The sequence below is a fragment of the Bactrocera latifrons genome, unplaced genomic scaffold (genome assembly GCF_001853355.1).
Source record: "Bactrocera latifrons isolate USDA-ARS-PBARC rearing strain unplaced genomic scaffold, ASM185335v1 scaffold_259, whole genome shotgun sequence".
Classification (NCBI taxonomy): Eukaryota; Metazoa; Arthropoda; class Insecta; order Diptera; family Tephritidae; genus Bactrocera; species Bactrocera latifrons.
Genome location: NW_017536174.1, coordinates 241,224 through 262,368, shown reverse-complemented (window position 1 = coordinate 262,368; position 21,145 = coordinate 241,224). Strand labels below are relative to the sequence as shown.

The 21,145-nt window shown below is 35.8% G+C and overlaps 2 protein-coding genes across 2 annotated transcripts in view; both read left to right on the top strand.

Annotated features, from left to right (window-relative positions):
- Nucleotides 1-21,145, top strand: part of LOC108969580 — a 209,880-nt gene that overhangs the window by 111,461 nt on the left and 77,274 nt on the right. The window lies entirely within an intron of this gene.
- On the top strand, nucleotides 10,806-11,752 carry LOC108969582 (basic helix-loop-helix transcription factor amos). The gene has a single exon (XM_018934379.1). The coding sequence runs from the start codon at nucleotides 10,855-10,857 to the stop codon at nucleotides 11,614-11,616; it is 762 nt and encodes a 253-aa protein (XP_018789924.1). The 5' UTR covers nucleotides 10,806-10,854; the 3' UTR covers nucleotides 11,617-11,752.

Genomic DNA, 21,145 nt, shown 5'->3' with positions numbered 1-21,145 from the left:
CGCCTCGTAGCGAAAAGAAGAAACGACTGGCGCGCTGTTGTTAACTCGGCTATAATCGCGTAAGCGGTGTCTACGCCAATTAAGAAGAAGAAGATATGCTACACTGGGCCGATATCGATAGTTCCGATGATGAACTAGAAAACAACGTGAAATTTCAGATCAATATCTCAAAAACTGAGGGACTATTCCGCGTAAATACAAACATCCTTTCTTTCTATGTGTTAAAACATCTTGGCAAACTTAATACTCCCTGATCAAAATACATAAATTGAGGCATAGGAATGAATTTACAAAACTTTGGCAGATGTTTCTAAAACTATTCACTTCATTAAATAAACACTAATAATATTATAGTCTTATAGATACAGAAACCTATTAATAGTATTTGCTTATTTTTTAAACCGTTTATAATTTATTTCAACCAAATATATTTATACATATTTGATCTTCGCAGCATTCAATAACCGATATTTGAATATCTACATAAAACAAATATTTAGCTTAATACTAAATTGCGTCAAGACAGTTCTTAATAAATAAAAAACCAACAACAACCCTGACAATAGTTAAGGCGATGGCTTTGGTTTACCAGCTTTTAAAGAAACAAAGCAAAGTTAACAATATTTTAATAACCAATTGACGTCAAGAGTGCAAATCAGCGTTGACATAAAAGCCAAAAGGCAAGCGGATCAAGCTAAAACCCGACTGTCAACCTAAGCACACATTAATTCCCCAGCATTCCTTCCATTCGCCTTCGCCTACCATGGCAAGAAGTCTCTCTTTGAAGCGCAGCATGAGAAATTGTAGCTAACAATCGCTTTATATTTGAGAATCAAAGACGTAGTACAAATTAAACAGCAAGTATGTATCTTATTACAGAATTGTCCCTAAATTGGTAAAGTAGATCGATAATATTTCATTGATTAAAATACTTTCCGGTATCGCAGAATGACGACGCCATCTCAGGCCAAATCCCGCCTTAACAGAACACTCTCATTACGAAAGTCATTTATGGTAGCTGCCAGTGAATGGCGCAATTGATTAATTACTATCCAGTCGAATTGATTAATTGAGTCAGTGTCAAGGCGCTTTGTCTTGGACTGCTTTTGGGTGTTAAAGGTTTTGTCTAAGCTTTGTTTTATGTATGAAAGTGGCTTTCTGAGAATGTATGCCTGCTGTTGATTTCTTGTTCATCATCTTAATTCTCTAATTATTAAGCTTAGAAACAAAAACACAATATGCAACACATATGCAATAAATTTTAGCAAACCGTAAAGAAGGCAAAAAAAAATGAAGTGTTTAGTATTAAGCTTCTACGCACACGGCCACTAAAATAGTTACCCTGCCAAATTTCAATAAAATATTAATTTTTACCACTGTTGAATAAGTAAATAAAAATTTTAAACTAAACAAAGTCAAAAACATTACATCTTATAGTTATGAAAAGAACTCAAAAATTCAGATGACCAATAAAATATGTAGGTACGATACAAATACAAGGGCTGCTATATATATTTCTGGCCTAAGAATGAAAATAGGAATATTTATCAACAAAAATGGTTTATTGTTTTTCAAAATATTCTCCAACAAGATTTATACACTTTTGCATGCGCTCAAACTAATTTTCGAGCACTTTTTCCACTCCGATTGAGACACCTCCAAAACATCTTTTTGAATGCTTCAACAGCATCTTCTGGCGACGAAAACCGTTGACCACGCATTATTTTCTTGATGGTGCACTCGCATTATCGCATTGTCATGATGCACAATGATTCGTCTTCTCTTGTTCGTTTTTTCTCCCAAGATTTCAGGCAAACGAATGGTGGTGTACCACTCAGAATTGACCGTCCTACGTTACTCAAGCGGAACAGTCGCCACATGAGAAGTTTTGCCGAAGAAATAGGCGACCATTTGCTTCGAAGTGCTTCTTCCACGAACAACTTTCGTTGGATTTGGCTCGTCTTAGAAGACCCACACGGTCGATTGCTGTTTTGTTTCGAGCTCATACGCATAGATCCATGATTCGTCACCTGTGACGATCTTATAAACCTCTTTTGAAGCACCGCGATCGTATTTTTTCAGCATTTCTTTACACCAATGCACACGAGCCTTTTTTTGAGCGATTGTCAAATTGTGCGGGATCCAACGAGAGCAAACCTTTTTTACGGCCAGATGTTCATGCAATATCGAATGTATGCTGGTGGGAGAAATGCATAGGCATGCCTCTATCTGAAGGTATGTTACATGACGGTCTTGCATTATCAGTTCACGTACGGCATCGATGTTTTCTGGCACAACGGCTGTTTTTGGACGACCTTCACGGAATTCGTCTTTGAGCGAGCGTCGGTCACGATTGAATTCGTTGTACCAGTTTTTCACAGTGCTATAGGATGGTGCTTCATAGATATACAAAGATTTTAGTTCATCGATGCACTCCTGTCGTGATAATCCACGTCGAAAGTTGTGAAAATGATCGCACGAAAATGTTCACGAGTTAATTCCATTTTTTGGCCGAGATGAATTTTTCAATTCCCTGTAAAACCTTCTGAGTGATGTTATGTGAAATGTCAGATTGCACCTGGCAACACTTAGTGTTGCCTAGGCCAGAAATATATATAGCAGCCTCCGTATATTTATTTTCACACTGTTGGTACTGTCTCATAGCATTCATTGTTAGTAAATTTTGTTATTTTAGCATGATTGGTTTGGGAAATATGTACCTTAAACCTATTGGTTGTGCGACCACTCCCACTTTTTCAAAACTTTTACCACACTGGTGCCTCATGCTACTGCGATCTCCTGTCCTGATCGCAGTCAAATTACGTTTAAATACATTAATTTAGTGCTTAGTTATGGCATTTTGAAGGCTTTCGCGGAAAGGCGTGGCAGTGGCTCCGATTTCAGCATGTCTCATCATCACCGTTATATGTATATATATGTAGGTTCCATTTTATATTTCGGGATTTGGCAACACTAGGATCGGAAGGTTTGACAAATTTGTTGTTATACATATTCAGAATGTTTTGACATATTTGTGTTGTTTACAGTTACTTAAAATATTCGTCTCGGCGGAAAAATTGAATTAAGTCGCGAACATTTTCGTGCCATTGTTTTTTAACAGTTTTGACGTGGAATAACCTAGCAATCGAACTTCATCCAGGACCAGTGTTTATGAATGGTATGGTTAATCCAATCGAGGTCGTAGATCACCCCAAGACGAATTTCGTGAAGATTGTTGAAAATCGGTTTTTGCTCCTGAAATTATTGATGCTGTGCGCAAACTGATATTGCAAGATCGTCATGTGCCCTATCGAGGGATTGAGATAACTATATGCATTAATGAGACTAGCATACATATATTCAATATTGCATTAACATTTTATTCTAGATCGCTTAAAACAGGCTCGTGTCAATTGCCTCAGAGAAAAGTTATAAAACTACGATAAAGTTGCTTCGAAACATATCTGTGCCAGCATGACAGATAATCAATCATGGATTTATTCGAATGGGTTCAAAAGTAAACAAGTGTCGACTGTATGAGTGTTTCAATCTAACAGAAGCAGTTCGACTACGAAGCACTTCAAAGCAAATAGTTCCGGTTGATCCGTTCCAAACATGTCCTACCTACCTACAAAAGTATGTGTCCTACGTCTCCACTTCATTGTCGATATGTGTATTATTCTTACGGTAATGATGCTCACGTGTAGCTAACACGTTTGGTTTATTCATCGTTTAGATACACTGAATTTACACTTTGGTCTCAGCTTGGGATTTGGCACTTTGGCGAGTTTATAGTTATGGGTAATTTGGTCAGTCATATTCGTTGCAAATTTATTTGCAACTGTTTCAGTTTAAGAACAATTAATGAAATTAACTTTAGTAGTAAATTGAACATCATTTATTTTCGAACGGTTTTGTAGCGACGCCGCTGATCTCACATTCATTTATCCCAATGAGATAATTATAGCATACTAAGAGATACATTTGTTAATTAATGTTCCACACCCTTACTTAAAAAAAAGACAGAAGCTAGCGATACCCCAAAAAGGCTCATATAACCACGTGTACACACCAGAGGCAAAGGAGTGGAAATAGGCCACGGTTTTCTGGATAAGAGCAAAAACTCCACAAGTGCTACTACGGCGAATTATTGGCCCGATTCACAGTGGCCTATGGAATCGGCCAAAGTGAAAAAAAATAGAAGTTTGCAATTTGCCACTGTATCTATCAAAGCTATCTAAAAAACCCAATAAAACTAACGGTAAATACATTTTTGCTCTATCCCATTCATACGGGCTACGAATAGCTAGAAAAGTGAGACAATAGAAACACGCGGACTATGCCCAGAAAATAGCTTAAAATCAAGTAAGGAAGGGCTAAGTTCGGGTGTCACCGAACATTTTATACTCTCGCATGATAAAGTGATAATCGAGATTTCATTATCTGTCATTTACATATTTTTTTATTTTGCTGTAAATTAATTACATTAGATCAATTTGTGTACTTTGAGTATTGAATTGTATTTTCATTTATTTTAATTGTATTGAAAAGTTATAGTCCGATCACGACAATTTTTCCACAAGGGATACCTCAGCTCAAATACCGTATTTGTGTAAAGTTTTATTCCGCTATCATCATTGGTTCCTAATGTATATATTATACAGAGAAGGCATCAGATGGAATTCAAAATAGCGTTATATTGGAAGAAGGCGTGGTTGTGAACCGATTTCACCCATATTTCGTACATGTCATCAGGGTGTTAAGAAAATATTATATACCGTTTTTCATTGAAATCGGTGGAGTAGTTCCTGAGATATGGTTTTTGGTCCATAAGTGGGCGTCGCCACGCTCATTTTCAATTTAAAAAAAAAAACCTGGTTGCAGCTTCCTTCTGCCATTTCTTCCGTAAAATTTAGTGTTTTTGACGTTTTTCGTTAGTCGGTTAACACACTTTTAGTAATTTTCAACATAACCTTTGTATGGGAGGTGGTTATTATCCGATTTCTTCCATTTTTGAGCTGTATATGAAAATGCCTGAAGGAAACAACGCTGTAGAGTTTGGTTGACATAACTATAATAGCTGTCTCTTATACACATCTAGATGTGTATAAGAGACAGCAACCGTTATGTGAACAAAACTATAATACTCTCTTTAGCAACTTTGTTGCGAGAGTATAAAGACCATAATCATTTTATGGAGTATATGGAGTTGTATTATCATGCCACATACTAAAAAATGTTTACTGGGTTTCTTAAGGTACCTCACATACAATCACCAATCATATGGAGTAAATTCAGCCGGATGTTCGAAAATCCTGGTAATAGTTATATGGGGTTCGGTCAAGTTTTCACCCAATTGTATCTATTTTAGGCGCAAATACACTGTTATGTGTAAACTATGTTTTGTAATTTTCATTGAGATAAATGAAATATTGAAATATTGGTCGATATATATGCGGGCTCAAGGAAGTATTGACCCGATTCAACATATTTTTGATACATAAAATTACTATTGTCAGGACAAGATTCTCTCTGAATTTCAATTGTGTATATCATGCATTGACCGATATTTCCAGTCAACGACACCTGTAGATACTGGGGCCCACATATTCCGTACCTAGAGGCTTGAACAGATTTGGTTGGATTTGGACAATTTTCGGTGAAAAGATGGCATACTTTAAAGGATGTATTACTGCAAAATTGTATCCCGATATATTTATTACGTAATCTTATTATGTATGGGGTATGGAAAATTTGTACTATGTTATCATATAATAAAACAACATTTTCATCGAGAAAAGAAAGCACTATAAATGAAACATAAGCATATAAACAATTTGGAGATTACAAATGGAAAGAAGGAAAGAAGTAAAAGGACAAGAGGTAGGAACAACTTAAAAAAAAATGATATAAAGCCGCACTCGAAGTTATGTATATATGTATATGCTCTGTAGTACAAGTATATCTACAAATCTATAAATGTACCTACATATTTTTCTATACATATATAAGAATAGTGTAACGGCCATTGCAAGGATCTACATAAATGCACATTGGCATAGTCCTGTTAAACACACTGCGCCATTAACTTGTTTCATTTTTACGCGACTGAGAGCCGAGCGGTTAATACGGGATATTTAATGAATGAAGTGCTAAGGATAAGTTCACAGAAACAATGAAAGACAGCAACAAACACTATGTTGGGCATCTGGTGTGCAAAGCACGAAAGCCTAGTTAAGGTTGCATCTGGGCTGAAGCTAAAAAGTGAACCAAAGCGTACACTTTGCACAAAGGACGAAAAAAGTTGAACAGCCAAATGTTACGCTATGTGAAATAGCGAACAAATAACGGAACACCTCTTAACTCTTTATTATACTCTTACAGGGTTTGTCCGGAAAGTAGTAGTAGTAGTAGTTAAAAAAAAATATTGAACCAATCGTTACAATTCTTTAAAAAGTTTCAAAATAGGCTCCTTCTGCGTCAATGCAGCGCTGTCAGCGGCAGGGATGTTTTCAAGTATGGAAGACGTCACGGAAGGCATTCTTCGGAATAGCCTGGGAAGATTGCTTCTTTGCCTTGGGATCATACTCAAACATCCATGACTCATCACCTGTCATTACGTTACGTTCAAATTTTCTGCTCGTCAGTGAGCCCTTTTGGGACCATCTTCGCGTATACCTTGCGCATGTTCAAGTGCTCCGTCAAAATGTCATGAACCACAGATTTTGATAAATTCGACATCTGTTAATTAAACGAATACTATTTTTATAAACTACTTAGTCTATACTAGAGCATATCTATCTCGATTAGTAATAGTGTTAAAATAAATTGAATTTATGAGAATATACCTAGATATGTATGTACCACTAACTACATATTCTTTGTGACAAAAAAGTACCGGAAATTGTAAAAAAATGCAAAATATTTAATTCCTCATCATTTATTTTGCCGCCTTCGAAGTGATCTTCACCAGATGTAATGCCAACGATTTTTCCGAAATACTTTTCATAACCACTTTTGGGTGAGCCTTTAACTCCTTCAGCGAATTTTGTTTTATCTCTTCGATCGGCTGAAAACGGCTTCCACGAGTTGGCAATTTCAGTTTGAGGTGTAAAAAAAAATCCCACGTTGTCAACTATGGTAAATACGGTAGTTTTTCGATGGTATTCATTGCGTTTTTTTGGCTTTAAATTCGGTCACAATCGTACTCTTTTTGAAAAGAATTCATGTCCTTCACTTTCTTAATATTTTCATCAATTGAAGAGGTCGAATATCGTCAAGAACGAACGAAATTTGGTTAGCAATATAAAATTTAAGACAAATTCTTTGTTCGATATTTTTATCCATGTACCGCTCTGGGCATAGTAATTAAGGACAGCTCTAGCAACTTATCAAAGCATATTTTTAGTAGAGATTTTTAGTAGAGAGTATTATAGTTTTGTTCACATTACAGTTGTTTGTAAGTCCTAAAACTAAAAGAGTTAGATATAGGGTTATATATACCAAAGTGTTCAGGGTGACGAGTAGGGTTGAAATCCGGATGTCTGTCTGTCCGTCCGTCCGTGCAAGCTGTAACTTGAGTAAAAATTGAGATATCATGATAACTTGGTACACGTATTTCTTGGCTTCATAAGAAGGTTAAGTTCGAAGATGGGCAAAATCGGCCCACTGCCACGCCCACAAAATGGCGAAAACCGAAAACCTATAAAGTGTCATAACTAAGCCATAAATAAAGATATTWAAGTGAAATTTGGCAGAAAGGATCGCATTGGGGAGGGGCATATTTGGACGTAATTTTTTTGGAAAAGTGGGCGTGGGCCCGCCCCTACTAAGTTTTTTGTACATATCTCGGAAACTACTATAGCTATGTCAACCAAACTCTACAGCGTTGTTTCATTCCGGCATTTCCATATACAGTTCAAAAACGGAAGAAATCGGATAATAACCACGCCCACCTCCAATACAAATGTTATGTTGAAAATCACTAAAAGTGCGTTAACCGACTAACAAAAAACGTCAGAAACGCTAAATTTTACGGAAGAGATATCAGAAAGAAGCTGCATCCAGGCTTTCTTTAAAAATTGAAAATGGGCGTGGCGTCGCCCACTTATGGACCAAAAACCATATCTCAGGAACTACTCGACCGATTTCAATGAAATTCAAAAATAGAAAAAATCGGACAATAACCACGCCCACTTCCCATACAAAGGTTATTTTGAAAATCACTAAAAGTGCGTTAACCGACTAACAAAAAACATCAGAAACACTAAATTTTACGCAGAAATGGCAGAAGGAAGATGCACCCAAGCTTTTTTTAAACATCGCCCACTTATGGACCAAAAACCATATCTCAGGAACTACTCGACCGATTTCAATGAAATACGGTATATAATATTTTCTTAACACCCTGATGACACGTACGAAATATGGGTTAAATCGGTTCACAACTACCATTTCTTCCAATATCACACTATTTTGAATTCCATCTGATGCCTTCTCTGTATAATATATCCATTAGGAACCAATGATGATAGCGGAATAAAACTTTACACAAAGACGGTATTTGATGCGAGTGTAAATGTTTGGCGACACCCGAACTTAGCCCTTCCTTACTTGTTTTGAAATATCATTTACCCGGGGGAATTTAATCACAAGTTTATGGTGTTTTTTTTTTTTAGTTTTTTGTTTTAATGTATTCAAATGATATTTTATCAGCATTGATTAGGTTATACTGCCCGCCTGTCACTCTATACATAAACGTACTGCATAAGATATTTTCTAAGAGAAACATATTATATTCAAATAATCTTATTAAAGGAATCTTCACATTTCTTATTAAAGCAGCCAGTAATTTTATTACTCTTAAGAAAATTATATTTTCTAAAATAAACATGAAATACTAATTTTGGAATGAGCGATTTTGTGAATTATTTATTTATTATTTGTCCTAATAATATATTTATATTATTTTATTTCATTAAGTAATTCAGGTTTGTCAGGCAAATGATTATAAATATTATATTTGAAGGCAAGTAAGGAATTCGTACGAAAAATGGAAGAATGCAAAAAAGTAGTGTTGACATATCTATAAGCAGGAATTGCAAGTATGACTGTAAAAGATATAATTTCTTGAGGGATTATGTTGGCAAGACTAGCAAATTTACAAAATGGACCCAGAAGTTGACTATTTTACAGTTGTGGATATTTTCTGTGAAATTATTGATGCCAACATTTTCTAAAAATTTGGGTTTCACGCACTTTTTTTGCCAATTTATTTATGTTTTACAATTCAGTCTTTCTGAATGAAATTTTGGCTTAAATACCAGAAAGACTATCGAAAGCTATCGAAGAATCGGTTAATGCTTTGCCATGATAAATACCAAGTGAATAAGGTGAAAATGAAAGGCTTTCAATGTCAAGTTCGTTGGCTTATTTCCGCACAACTTTCAAACTTTTCAACTAAGGCTACAAATAGAATATTAAAACACGGCTAGGTAACGCAAGAGATAATGAAATAAACATTAATAAAGACAAAAACAACAAGAAAAAAATTTAAATTTGCCTGCATCGAAGCTAATATACCCTTCACAGTTTGAATGGAAGCTATATGCTATAGTAATCCGATCTGAAGAATTTATGGGATATTCTATTATTACCTTAAGCAGTAATCCATGCAAAATTTCGTGGAGATATATCGTCAAATGAAGAAGTTTCCCATGCAAGCATTTGATTCCGATCATTCAGTTTGTATGGCAGCCGATCTGAAAAATTTCTTCGGATATTACATTGTTGCCTTAGAAAATAATCTGTATCAAATTTCGTGAAGATACCACGTCAAACGCAAAAGTTTTCCATACCAGCACTAGATCCCGATCGTTCAGTTTGTATAGCAGCTCTATACCATGGTAAGCCGACTCTTCCTTCTGAGTGTTACAAACTTCGTTGCAAACCTGTTCATGGTATAAAAATAGTAAAGCCAGTAGCAACTCCAACTATACTATAACAAAAATATAATAATCATTACACTCAACACTAACATACGTTAACAACAGCCCAGGGAGTAATACTTAAGGGTAACCGAATGTACATTGAATGTAGGAAGAGCATAGGCATTGGGGTGAAGATAACGGCAATTTTAGCGCGCACTGGAGAGCCTGTAAGTGCGTTGAGTGGAACATATGGCCAAAGAGTCAACGATGACACGAGCTACCATTTATTCTTCTCTTAATATTTGTGGATAGCTGATGTTGTTTATATTTTTATTATTTGCGGTGGAGCGGTTATAGAGAGCCCCTAACCGTGAACGTCACAAATTATACGATCGCATTCCATGATAGCCTCAATTTAGGGAAGAAGCAGCGTAAAGACAGGATGGCCAAGCGCAGGTTAAATAAAGGTGACTTGGACGAAAGCCAACCCTTAATTCCCGTTGAAGTAATAGCCACTATGGGCACTAAGAAGTGTGGCACTGATCCTGCCGCTACTGATATGTTAATTGTGATGATCCTTAAATTAACTGTTTTACGTTCCTCCTATCGCACTTTTTCAATGTAATATTTTATTTAAGTTTTTTCTTTGCTTTGTTTTCTCATATTGCGGCTAGCTGACTGCGTCCATATGGTCAACGCCGACTCAATGAGGGATGTCTGCCGCACGCGCTCGTGTCTCTCGCGTGCCAGTTGGTCAAAATTTTGTTTGCAGACCATCAAATGGCAGCTAGAACGCGCGCAGATGAACAGTTGGCCTTTTAAATATTTTCGATGACGGAGTATATTTGAACACTTCAATGGCGAAAGTAGCTTAGACGAACAAACAGTCCGTGTTGAAATACAGTGAAGTGAGGATCAAAAGAATATGAACTTGAACGCTAGCTCTTTAGAGTTACAGCAAAAGATCTTACGGCAACAAAGTCAACAATCGCATTTGTTTGACACATTTGCAGCCAATTTTAGTGATTTATCTTACGCGTCTTCTGAGGAGGATGGGTCGCAACGCTGCATAAGTAGTCCCAGCTACACGCAAATCGATGTGAGTGGTTACAAAGAAAATTGCGAAATGTTGCGCGACTGGTCTTCAGCTGTAAGCTATACACAAGGTAGCCCATTACAACACATCTCCGAATCCGAACTCTATCAAAGCTACACCTATAACTCGGCACAGCTCCAGCAGCAGTATGATTTTAATACCAGTATAGGTTCCTGTAATGAAACAGCATCTATCAGCACCACACCCAGTGTGTCTGGTTCACCTGTTACAACTAAAATTGCTAAATCCAGCAGACGTTCTGGCGGTCATTTCCGCAAAGAATCACTGACAAAAAGACCAGATACCGCTTTGCAACCTCCTAGCCCTACTGTGCTTAAGCGGCGGCGCCAAGCAGCAAATGCACGGGAACGCAAACGCATGAATGGTTTGAATGAGGCCTTCGACCGCCTGCGAGAAGTAGTGCCCGCTCCTACGATTGATCAAAAACTGTCCAAATATGAGACGTTACAAATGGCGCAGACTTATATAACGGCACTTTGTGAGATGCTGGAGAACGGCTTCAGCGCAGCCAACTATATAATCCAGAGTGGCGATCAAACAACGTTCCAAGAGGATATCCGGCTGCAGTAAAAACGAAGCACGATAACCGTAAATGAAATAATAGGAGATGTGCTGTGCAGTTCTAAACCAAAGCAAACCGCAGCATGGCTGGAGTACCCGCCATGCTCTAGTAGTGTTAAGTGAATAAGGAAATACTCTTAACTATCTTATGTAAGGATAAGTTCTTTTAATTAAAATTTAAATAAATATGTGTGATTTTATACAATTAAAGAAGATGTTGTTCTTTATTATATTGTTGCAATATGTTGCCACAGAGTATAACAATTTTGTTCACCTAACGGTTGCGCGTATCACCTAAAACTAATCGAGATATCATAGATATGAAGTTATATATATACATATATGTATATTTATAAATGATCATCATAACAGACGGCGTTGAAATCCGGAGGACAATGGGTCTGTGCATCCATCCGTGCAGGTTGTAACTTGAATAAAAATTGAGATATTGTAAGAAAAAGTGTACACGTTTTCATGCATAAAATGAGGGATGAGTTCGTAGACCACTGTCGCGTTTACAAAACGTCATAAGCCAAAAATTAAGATCAGAAACTGTCGTATATTATACGCTACATTATATGCCACGAATCGTAATAATGAGAGCCATTTATGGTATGAAATTTTTTTCAAAAGTAGCGTGCTCATTAAACCCATACAACCAATACTTGTATTGTTGATGTTGTTCTATGAGGTACCTTAATAAAGTTCAGAGAGAATCTGTTTCTGTTATATTATGTTGTAATGTCAAAAATTAATAAAACAGAGTCAATACAACACCTATCTCCTATATACCTATTAAAAGCGTTTCAAACTTCCTGTTGACCGTATACCATATGTATATGTACAAGAAGCATTCCAAAGAAAACAGGACTTTTGAATGTAGCGCCACCTGGTGGCGCCATGTATATGTCGACTGGTGCGTTTACATATGCTATCTTTATCGATTGTTCAGTGGAATCATGACATTTCATTGATTGGAAATGAAGTTATTGCGTTTTAAGTGTCAGTATGTTTATGTTATCGGTGCGAAAATGAGCTTCGAACAAAGAGCCAACAGTAAATTTTGTTTTACAATTGGTAAAACTTCTACCGAAACGTTTCAATTGGTCAAACAAGTTTATGGAGATGATTGCCCATCCCGTAGCAAAGTGCACGAGTTGTTTCAATCTGTTCAAAGTGGTCGTGAGGACATAAATGACGATCAACATGTGGGAACATTAAAATCCGTCATCACCGGAAATTCCATCAACTCTTGCAATAGGTTGCTACAGTATTGTTCACGAAACGATTGTAGGTAGCACCTACAATAGAGTTATTTATATACAGGATTTTCATTTACTACTCCGTAACAGCAAAATTTCTAGAATTATTTCTATGCTATCGCTACCGCTCTCACTTTGCGGGGGCCACAGCATATCCATAGCATAACAATGTAAAAGAATGTGCTCTACTCAGCTCCGAGTTTTGTTAGGTAAAAAACTATAGCTGTAGCGAGAGCAAAAAATTGGGAGCGGTAGCAGAGCGGAGCTAATGAAAATTTTCATGTGCTACATTTCTCGCATGTGTTTGTTATTTTTATACTCTCGCAACAAAGTTGCTAAAGAGAGTATTATAGTTTTGTTCCCATAACGGTTGTTTGTAAGTCCTATAACTAAAAGAGTCAGATATATTTTAGTTATATATACCAAAGTGATCAGGGTGACGAGTAGAGTTGAAATCCGGATGTCTGTCTGTTCGTCCGTCCGTCCGTGCAAGCTGTAACTTGAGTAAAAATTAAGATATCATGATGAAACTTGGTACACGTATTTCCAGTCTCCATAAGAACGTTACGTTCGAAGATGCGAAAAATCGGCCCACTCCCACGCCCACAACTAAGCCATAAATAAAGATATTAAAGTGAAATTTGGCACAAAGGATCGCATTAGGGAGGGGCATATTTGGACGTAATTTTCACCACCTCCCATACAAAGGTTATGTTGAAAATCACTAAAAGTGCGTTAACTGACTAACAAAAACGTCAGAAACACAAAATTTTACGGAAGAAATGTCAGAAGGAAGCTGCATTGTATTATGTATAAAKGACAAGGATGACGTGAAAATTTGAAATTCGGGTGACTGTATGAATATCTGTCCATAAGTGCAACCTGTAACTTGAGTAAAAATTGAGATATCTTTGATGAGACTTGGTACACATGTTCCTTGGCAAACAAAATTACGAGTTCGTTGATGGGCGTAATTGCACTACTGCCACGCCCACAAAACGTCATTAAAGGAAAACCTATAACTAAGCACTAAAATAAGGCTCTGCAGTGAACTATTTAATTGTCGTGGAGCATAGTAAAGCAGCCATTCTTGAATAATGTGTTCCGCGATTCTTATATAATATATTCTTATATTGATAACGATCCATTTTGGCCTTCACAAACACTACTCTAGATGCAGCCACAGGGTCTCAAATCATAACATTTCCATCGCCATGCTTCACCGTTAAGCAAATAAATATTATACTGACCAACGAGTTAACAATTTCATTGTGAATAAAAAACACGCAATACAAAACATGTCTACAATAAGTAAATTTGTTTTTTTTTTCCCCCCAATTTTCCAATTTATGAACCGTGAGGGTGGTTCTATAAGACTTGTAATGATTTCGTTTTAAATGTTTTCATTAATTTATAAAATTATTGACATTATAAAACCCAAAAAAATTCTTATTGAGGAAACAACAATTTAAGTAGTCGCTTGCCAATTTCAATGATATCAAGAGGGATACTTTCGGTCGAACCTCATCTAGCGATAAAACGTACTCTCATTCAACTGGCGCGATTATTTAACTTGCGACTCAGCATTGAAATTAAATTAGTCTATCAATCGAGCATTCAATAAACGGGGTAAAAAAATTTACAAAAAACAGAAGCGGTTCAACACGACCCCTTATGAAATAGCGTAAAGCGAATTTTGTGGAACAAAATTTTGAGTACAGCAAATGAATCAATGATGCATAACGCCCACCATGTCTAAAAGATAACTACAAAAATCGATAGTCAGGTTTATTTTGGTATTTTACATACTAGAATACGGAAAAAAGTTGAATACACAAACATAAATTACATTTCATATTAAACTAACAGTAACAAAATAGATCTCTATTAGAGATTGATGATCTACTAAAAATAAATGATTAAAAAAAATCGTACATTTATCACTGAATTTTCTTTTCAGTAAACACAAAATGGGGCTCAGTAACATAGAGTTCTGATTTTGATAAGAAAATCTCTTGGGAGATAGTTTTTTCCTGATCCTTATACTTAAAGTGCTTAGTGCCCATGTGGACAGATATAAAGTAATTTTTCGTAACAGATCTGCAAAAAAACTATAAACCTATTTCGATAACATCGTGGCTGCTTTTACTGTGAATATGAATGTTAAGTACAAATTTCAGATTTCACAAATATTTTGACCGGTTCTACATCCGTGTTATCGATTTTACGAAAATACAAGTGGAAAGAAGTAATAAAATTAAATTAAACTTTAAATTGATAACTACATATTATATAATATGTATATGGTAAGATAGAATATCACACAGCACATCCGTCGTTCCCTTTATATGTACATACGTACGTTTTACCCACACAAGGGAGTGTGGCACCCTCGTGCCATTTATAAGCTACTGTACCCACGAAGCATTTCAATACTAATTCTGTATAGTATACATAATTCATAAGCAACGGTTTCGTGGCAACGGCCAAGAATTCCTATACACTCATTAGCAGCACATGCTGCCAAAGTCAAAGGACGCCTAAAGAAAAAAGAATAAATTGTTTCGAGGGAGAAAAGGGAAATTGAAAGATTTAAATTCCTCTCACTACAAGTTATTTTTCTTGATTGATTGTGGCGACGTTTATCAAGTGTTTACTTCACTTCTAGTTAATAACCAAATTTTGCGATACTTAGTATTAAGAAATTAGATTTTCAAAAATCTTTGTATTAAGTATGTGGGGGTTCAGGGAATTATTGAGCCAATTCGACTCACTTATTCTACTACTATCAAGAAGGGATTCTCTGTAAATTTCAATTATAAATTTGGCACATGGTATTAGGGTCCATACATTGTACATTCGGTATGCAAAGGCTTCAAGAGTTTTTGTTGGATTTAGACAGATTGGATTTAGAAGATGGTACACTCAAAGGGTGTTATTTGTACAAAGTTATATCAATTTCTTCTGGATTGTACATCGAGTGGAAAAATCAGATAGAATTTAAATTTTTGTTGTATGGGAAATAGGCGTGGTTGTCGGTTAAGTACATATCATAACGATTATTTTGTCTCACTTTAAACAATAGGTCCTGTCAAAGGAATCTAATTAAATGTTTGTCTTATCTTTATGGTGTAGATAATAGTATGCAACTACTACTCTTATACACTGATGCTTGCAAAGAAAATTTAATATAATCTATTACGAAACCTTCACCTAGAAATATGCCAAATCGTAATAATTAGAGTCCACTACCGCTTCCCACTATTGATGCAAAAATTATTACAAATAATATCTGATAGATGGCAACTGTGACTAAAATAATCGGAATTGATGTTAACAATGGGTTAAAAATGAGTAAGTAATCGGTCTACTTATTCTTCTATTTTTATATATAATTTATATAATGTTCTTCATTACTTCTTACGTCTAGCTATGTAAAAGAGAACACTCTTATGTCGGGAAGCAACAGCTTTAAGGTTTTTTCTTACAATTTATTGACACATTTTTATGTGTAGGATGTTCGATTGGCAATTATCCCATATACTTTTACTTATTCGCCGCTAATGTCAAAGCATCGAACTATGCTGTGTTACTTTTTATTAATGGTTCACTTGAATGTGACACACAAGCCTGCACACATGCATTATCGTCATAAATTTGCATGGAGTTGAAGACTAGCAACGTAGGAGCGCTTTCGATAAATTAATGTATTTATTTATTGTTCCCAACTTCTATACCATTACGTCTGCCGTTCATCCGTTGCCCACTGATTCACTGCACTTTCAACTGAAATGTTCTGGAGACTTTCCATAAATTTTCGGGATTGCAAAATATTTCGCACAATTTGTGACAATTACGCGATGCGCGTGATAAATAATGTGCCGGTCATAAAACACTTATGATTGCATTTATTTTTATTTCGAGAGATATATTTTTTCGCTCGCCTTGTCCTTGCCACACGCAGTCATGCGACACTTTTTGTTGTGTTCGAATTACAACCACGCGTGAAGCTGACATTTCAGCCGCGACGAAATGCTGAAATTTCAATAAGTTAATATGCATGTGCACAAGTATGTACGTATTTGTAAAGTCGGGAGCACTGCAAGTTTTACTTCCAATTCCATTAATCAAAATGCACTATTCCGAAAATAGATACAGACGCACTTTCGTGCACATAATAAATTATTTTACAGTACTGTGGTTCCACCAGCGAACATGCCAACTCTGGACGGAAATACATACATATGTACATATAGTTAGTATATCTGTGTTGGCCGACATTTATTCTTGGCCGCTTTCCTTTTCTAAGGAATGCATTTGTCAGCCGATTGGACATGTGTTTGGATTACATTCAAGCATTTATTGCTTAAGAGGATTTATGTTGAGTAGAAATTGAAATTATTGAAAATAAAATTTATTCTATTTCATCTGCCCATCCTACACTTAACATTGGGTTTTCAATACAAATGTAGGACGTCCTACATTAACTTTTATGTCAGCTGTAATCAATGCATTAGAGGTTTGTCAAATTGATATAGAAGCTGTTTGGAACCAAAAGGAATAAATCAAAGATGTCACACGATAGGGAGTCTCCTTGTCAAAAAATTCGCTCAACGTCAGTGTACACAGCAATATTAGCTTTGCGGGGGTATCAAGACCAGATATAGCCGTATAGATGCAATTCCTCTTCGCGCTGTCGAAGGCGGTTTTAAAATCGACGAAGACGTGGCGTGCGTGGATCCTCCTTTCACAGGTCTTTTCCAAGATTTGGAAAATCTGGTCGATAGTAGATTTTCCAGGTCCAAAGCCTCACTGATAAGGTCCAATCAGTTTTTTAACCTTGTTATTAAGTCTTTAGCACACCACTCTCTATAAAACATTATATGTGATATTAAGAAGGCTGTCATAAATCTTTCAAAACATGATCGATCTTGTTTCGCACCTGTCGATGATGAGTAAACCAAGCAACCTGATAAATTTTCTTGTGCCGGATTCTAGTACTACAAACAAACATATTTCGGGCCCCAGCAAAGTCGATCAGCCCATTTGAAGAGATTCTGAGACTGAATCTCGAGACTTTTGTATCAAAGTAGCCTTCTTTGACCACCGTTGGCGTTAAAATCGCCAATCAGTCGTTATAAGCGCGCTCCACCCGGTCATAAAAGGCATCTTTCGTCATATCGTCCTACTCTTCCGTCGGGACGTTGTTTTGTTAGACATAACATACTCTTGTGTCAAAAATTAGCTCTAAAATATTTACCTAATACAAAAGTTTTCGAAATTTCAGTTGATTTTATGCTTCAAAAATCGTCTATGGGAATTATGTCAATGTAATTGTGGGAGCGAATTCTAATAACAGTGTATCTTTGTACTTAAAGTGGATAAAATGTGTTAAAAACTAGCTCTAGACCCAAATGCCTTACAAACCATGTGCATCTGAAGGTATTTCCCCACCTTTCATCCTGCAAAGTTGTCATTGAATGCATATGAATTGTTTGGTAACCCATGAGTTTAGCCCTTCTCTACTTGTTACTATGATTTTGCGGTTGTGTTAGAAATTATCCAACACTTCGGAAAATTTATGTCAGACACATATTTTAATCGCGCAGATTTACATACCCATATTAATTTCATTACTTTGTTGCGTACCCTCATTCACTCTTTTATCTTTTGCTATTACCCAGTAAAAAAGATGGCTAAATTTCAGCAATTGTTCGCATTTTGTCTCTTACGTTCGATATGATAAACCAATATACAAATTGAAACACATGCCAATTAAACATTATTAGAATTAAACTAGGAATTAATGAAGTAAAGGTAAAGACGCACAAAGCGAGCGAATGAAAGCGCCAGAAGAAGAAATCCTACCAGTATGCAAATATGGCAATCGTTAGAACATACTCGTATTAACGAAATTCTCCCAAACTTGTACTTTTAGTTCAAGTCTATTTTTAAAAAGCGTTAATTTTATGCAAACACATGTATATAAATATACTATATAACACGAATATAGATGGAAATGGCAGATTTAATGGTAGAATATCTTCCAGTCACACCAAAATATACAAAATATGAATATTTGTGTTTAAAAAATTTAAATTAAAAAATCTTGAGTGGTTTACCAAAGTTGTAGCCGTTCTAGCCAGAGTCACGGCCTTTATCTGTGCTAAAAGCAATCGAATAGTCGTGTAGTACAGTCGACCAGCCTGTCCGAAGCCGCCGACCTTGAATAATGTTTAGTAATCATTCTCTTATTCTCACTTTTTATCGCCAGCCTTCTAGCTGCTCCTAACTTTTTTTGCTTTTCTGCAAGCAAAATGCTAATTTCGACAAATATAAGTCATAAAATACAATAATATAATCGGTAAGCTTTTGCGGGCTAAGAGCGGCGGGCACCGCAGGCGCAAGAAGGTGGCGAGTAAACTAGTTTGTGGCCAAATTCAAATTCAACTCAACCACAAGATTTTAACTGAATATGTTGACTAGAAACTGGTACTGCCACCATCTGCAATGGCAACCGTTTTATATATATCTAGCTATTGTTGTTTTTATTCTTAATAATGTTAATTAAATTTCAAAAAAAAAAAAAACCAAACTTGGGACAGACATAGACATGTAGGTAAATATTAACGTATACATAATAAAGCAGCGTTGTCACCTCTTCGTCGCCACAGCAGCCGGTAAGACGTCGGTTGACAGCACAACGTGCCTGATGCATGTATGTACGATGTAAGTACCAGGAGACTTGCAAAAACGTTGTCAATCTACATATCAAACGTCAGCTGATCAGTGGGTTAACGTCACTCGCCTACCTTGTCTTAAATGGTTGTCACTTGGTGTAAACGTGATATTCTAGTTAAATACGCAACTGGCGATTATGTAAATAAGTATGGTCTAAATACAACAATTACGTAACAATAAAAGTTAGTGAGTCCTTTTAATACTTAAAATCAAAAGCATTAGAGTCTTATGTCAGCGGTCAACGACATCTCTCGAATGAAATGAAAAGCGAATCAAACATTACCTGCGGCTTTGATTACTTCGCTTCATTTACGGATTACTTCGCCATATACATAAGCTGTGTACATATGAACATATCAAGATACAAACGGTAATAACTTTTGCTTTCTGTAGAATTTTAAGAGTTCTTGAAAAAATTCCGACTTTTTTCTTTTCATTACCAAATTGACCCCCGGAGGCTTTATGCGGATTTTTGAGATTTACCCTTTTCTACCAAAAGTTGTACGCATGTGATTTCTGCCAGCCGACAGACCATGATTTCAGTTCGGTAATTTATCATTCAGCATTGTTCCAAATTTGTTTACACAATGCGTATCATTATTTATGCGTGGCTTTGAAAATGAAAACTTGTTCTAAAGACATCAGAATAGTTTTAGCTACACCTATAAATAAATACTGGCTTAATACTTTACTATGCTCATACTTTAAATTACAACTTGTATTTAATGACAAGAGCTTGTTCTTTTCACCAATTAATGCAAATTAACCAAAAAACGAAATACAAAAATATTCTTCTGAGCAAATTAATTTGCAATACAAAAGCGACCCAAACTATCAAAATAGTTTTAAGAAACTGTAGAATTCGTTCTGATAATCTTAACGATATACGATTTTTTCTTGAAACAGTTTATTTGAATTGTAAAAAAGTAGTGAAACTGAAACGAATACTCAACTTGCATCTTACAAGACAGGGTGAAAAGCTTGTATGAATAGGTGCCATCAGAATTATATCCATAATACTTTTTGCAGCAGGCACAAAGGACGGTTTTGGGAGTTCAAATAACTCCGAATTTGTACAGAATAAATGCTATGGTTTTTAAGTGGTCAAGAAAAAGTTCTAGCGGTAAATGTAATGAATAATTTGATTTACCCCAAAAAATTTATATATTTCACTAAACTCGAACTTTAAGTATATATAATTTTAGTATCAGAATTATTATAATATTTACATATGCTAGATTAAAAAATATTTAAATATTTGTATGCATTATTAAATAAATTTCAATAGCGGGTATTCATTTTAGCGAAGGCAGATTGAACTGTCTTGCTCATCTCAATATCGATAGATATATTGATGTTTCGAGCAAAGAAATTTGGAGCATCGTGGTATCTCAGCTCAGAATATCCAGTCTTATTGGTTGTACTTTTCGCATTTGCGAAATAATTTTTATACTCTCGCAACAAAGTTGCTAAAGAGAGTATTATAGTTTTGTTCACATAACGGTTGTTTGTAAGTCCTAAAACTAAAAGAGTCA

Coding starts and splice junctions, on each gene's coding strand:
- LOC108969582 (XM_018934379.1), top strand. CDS start 10,855: ATGAACTTGAACGCTAGCTCTTTAGAGTTACAGCAAAAGATCTTACGG.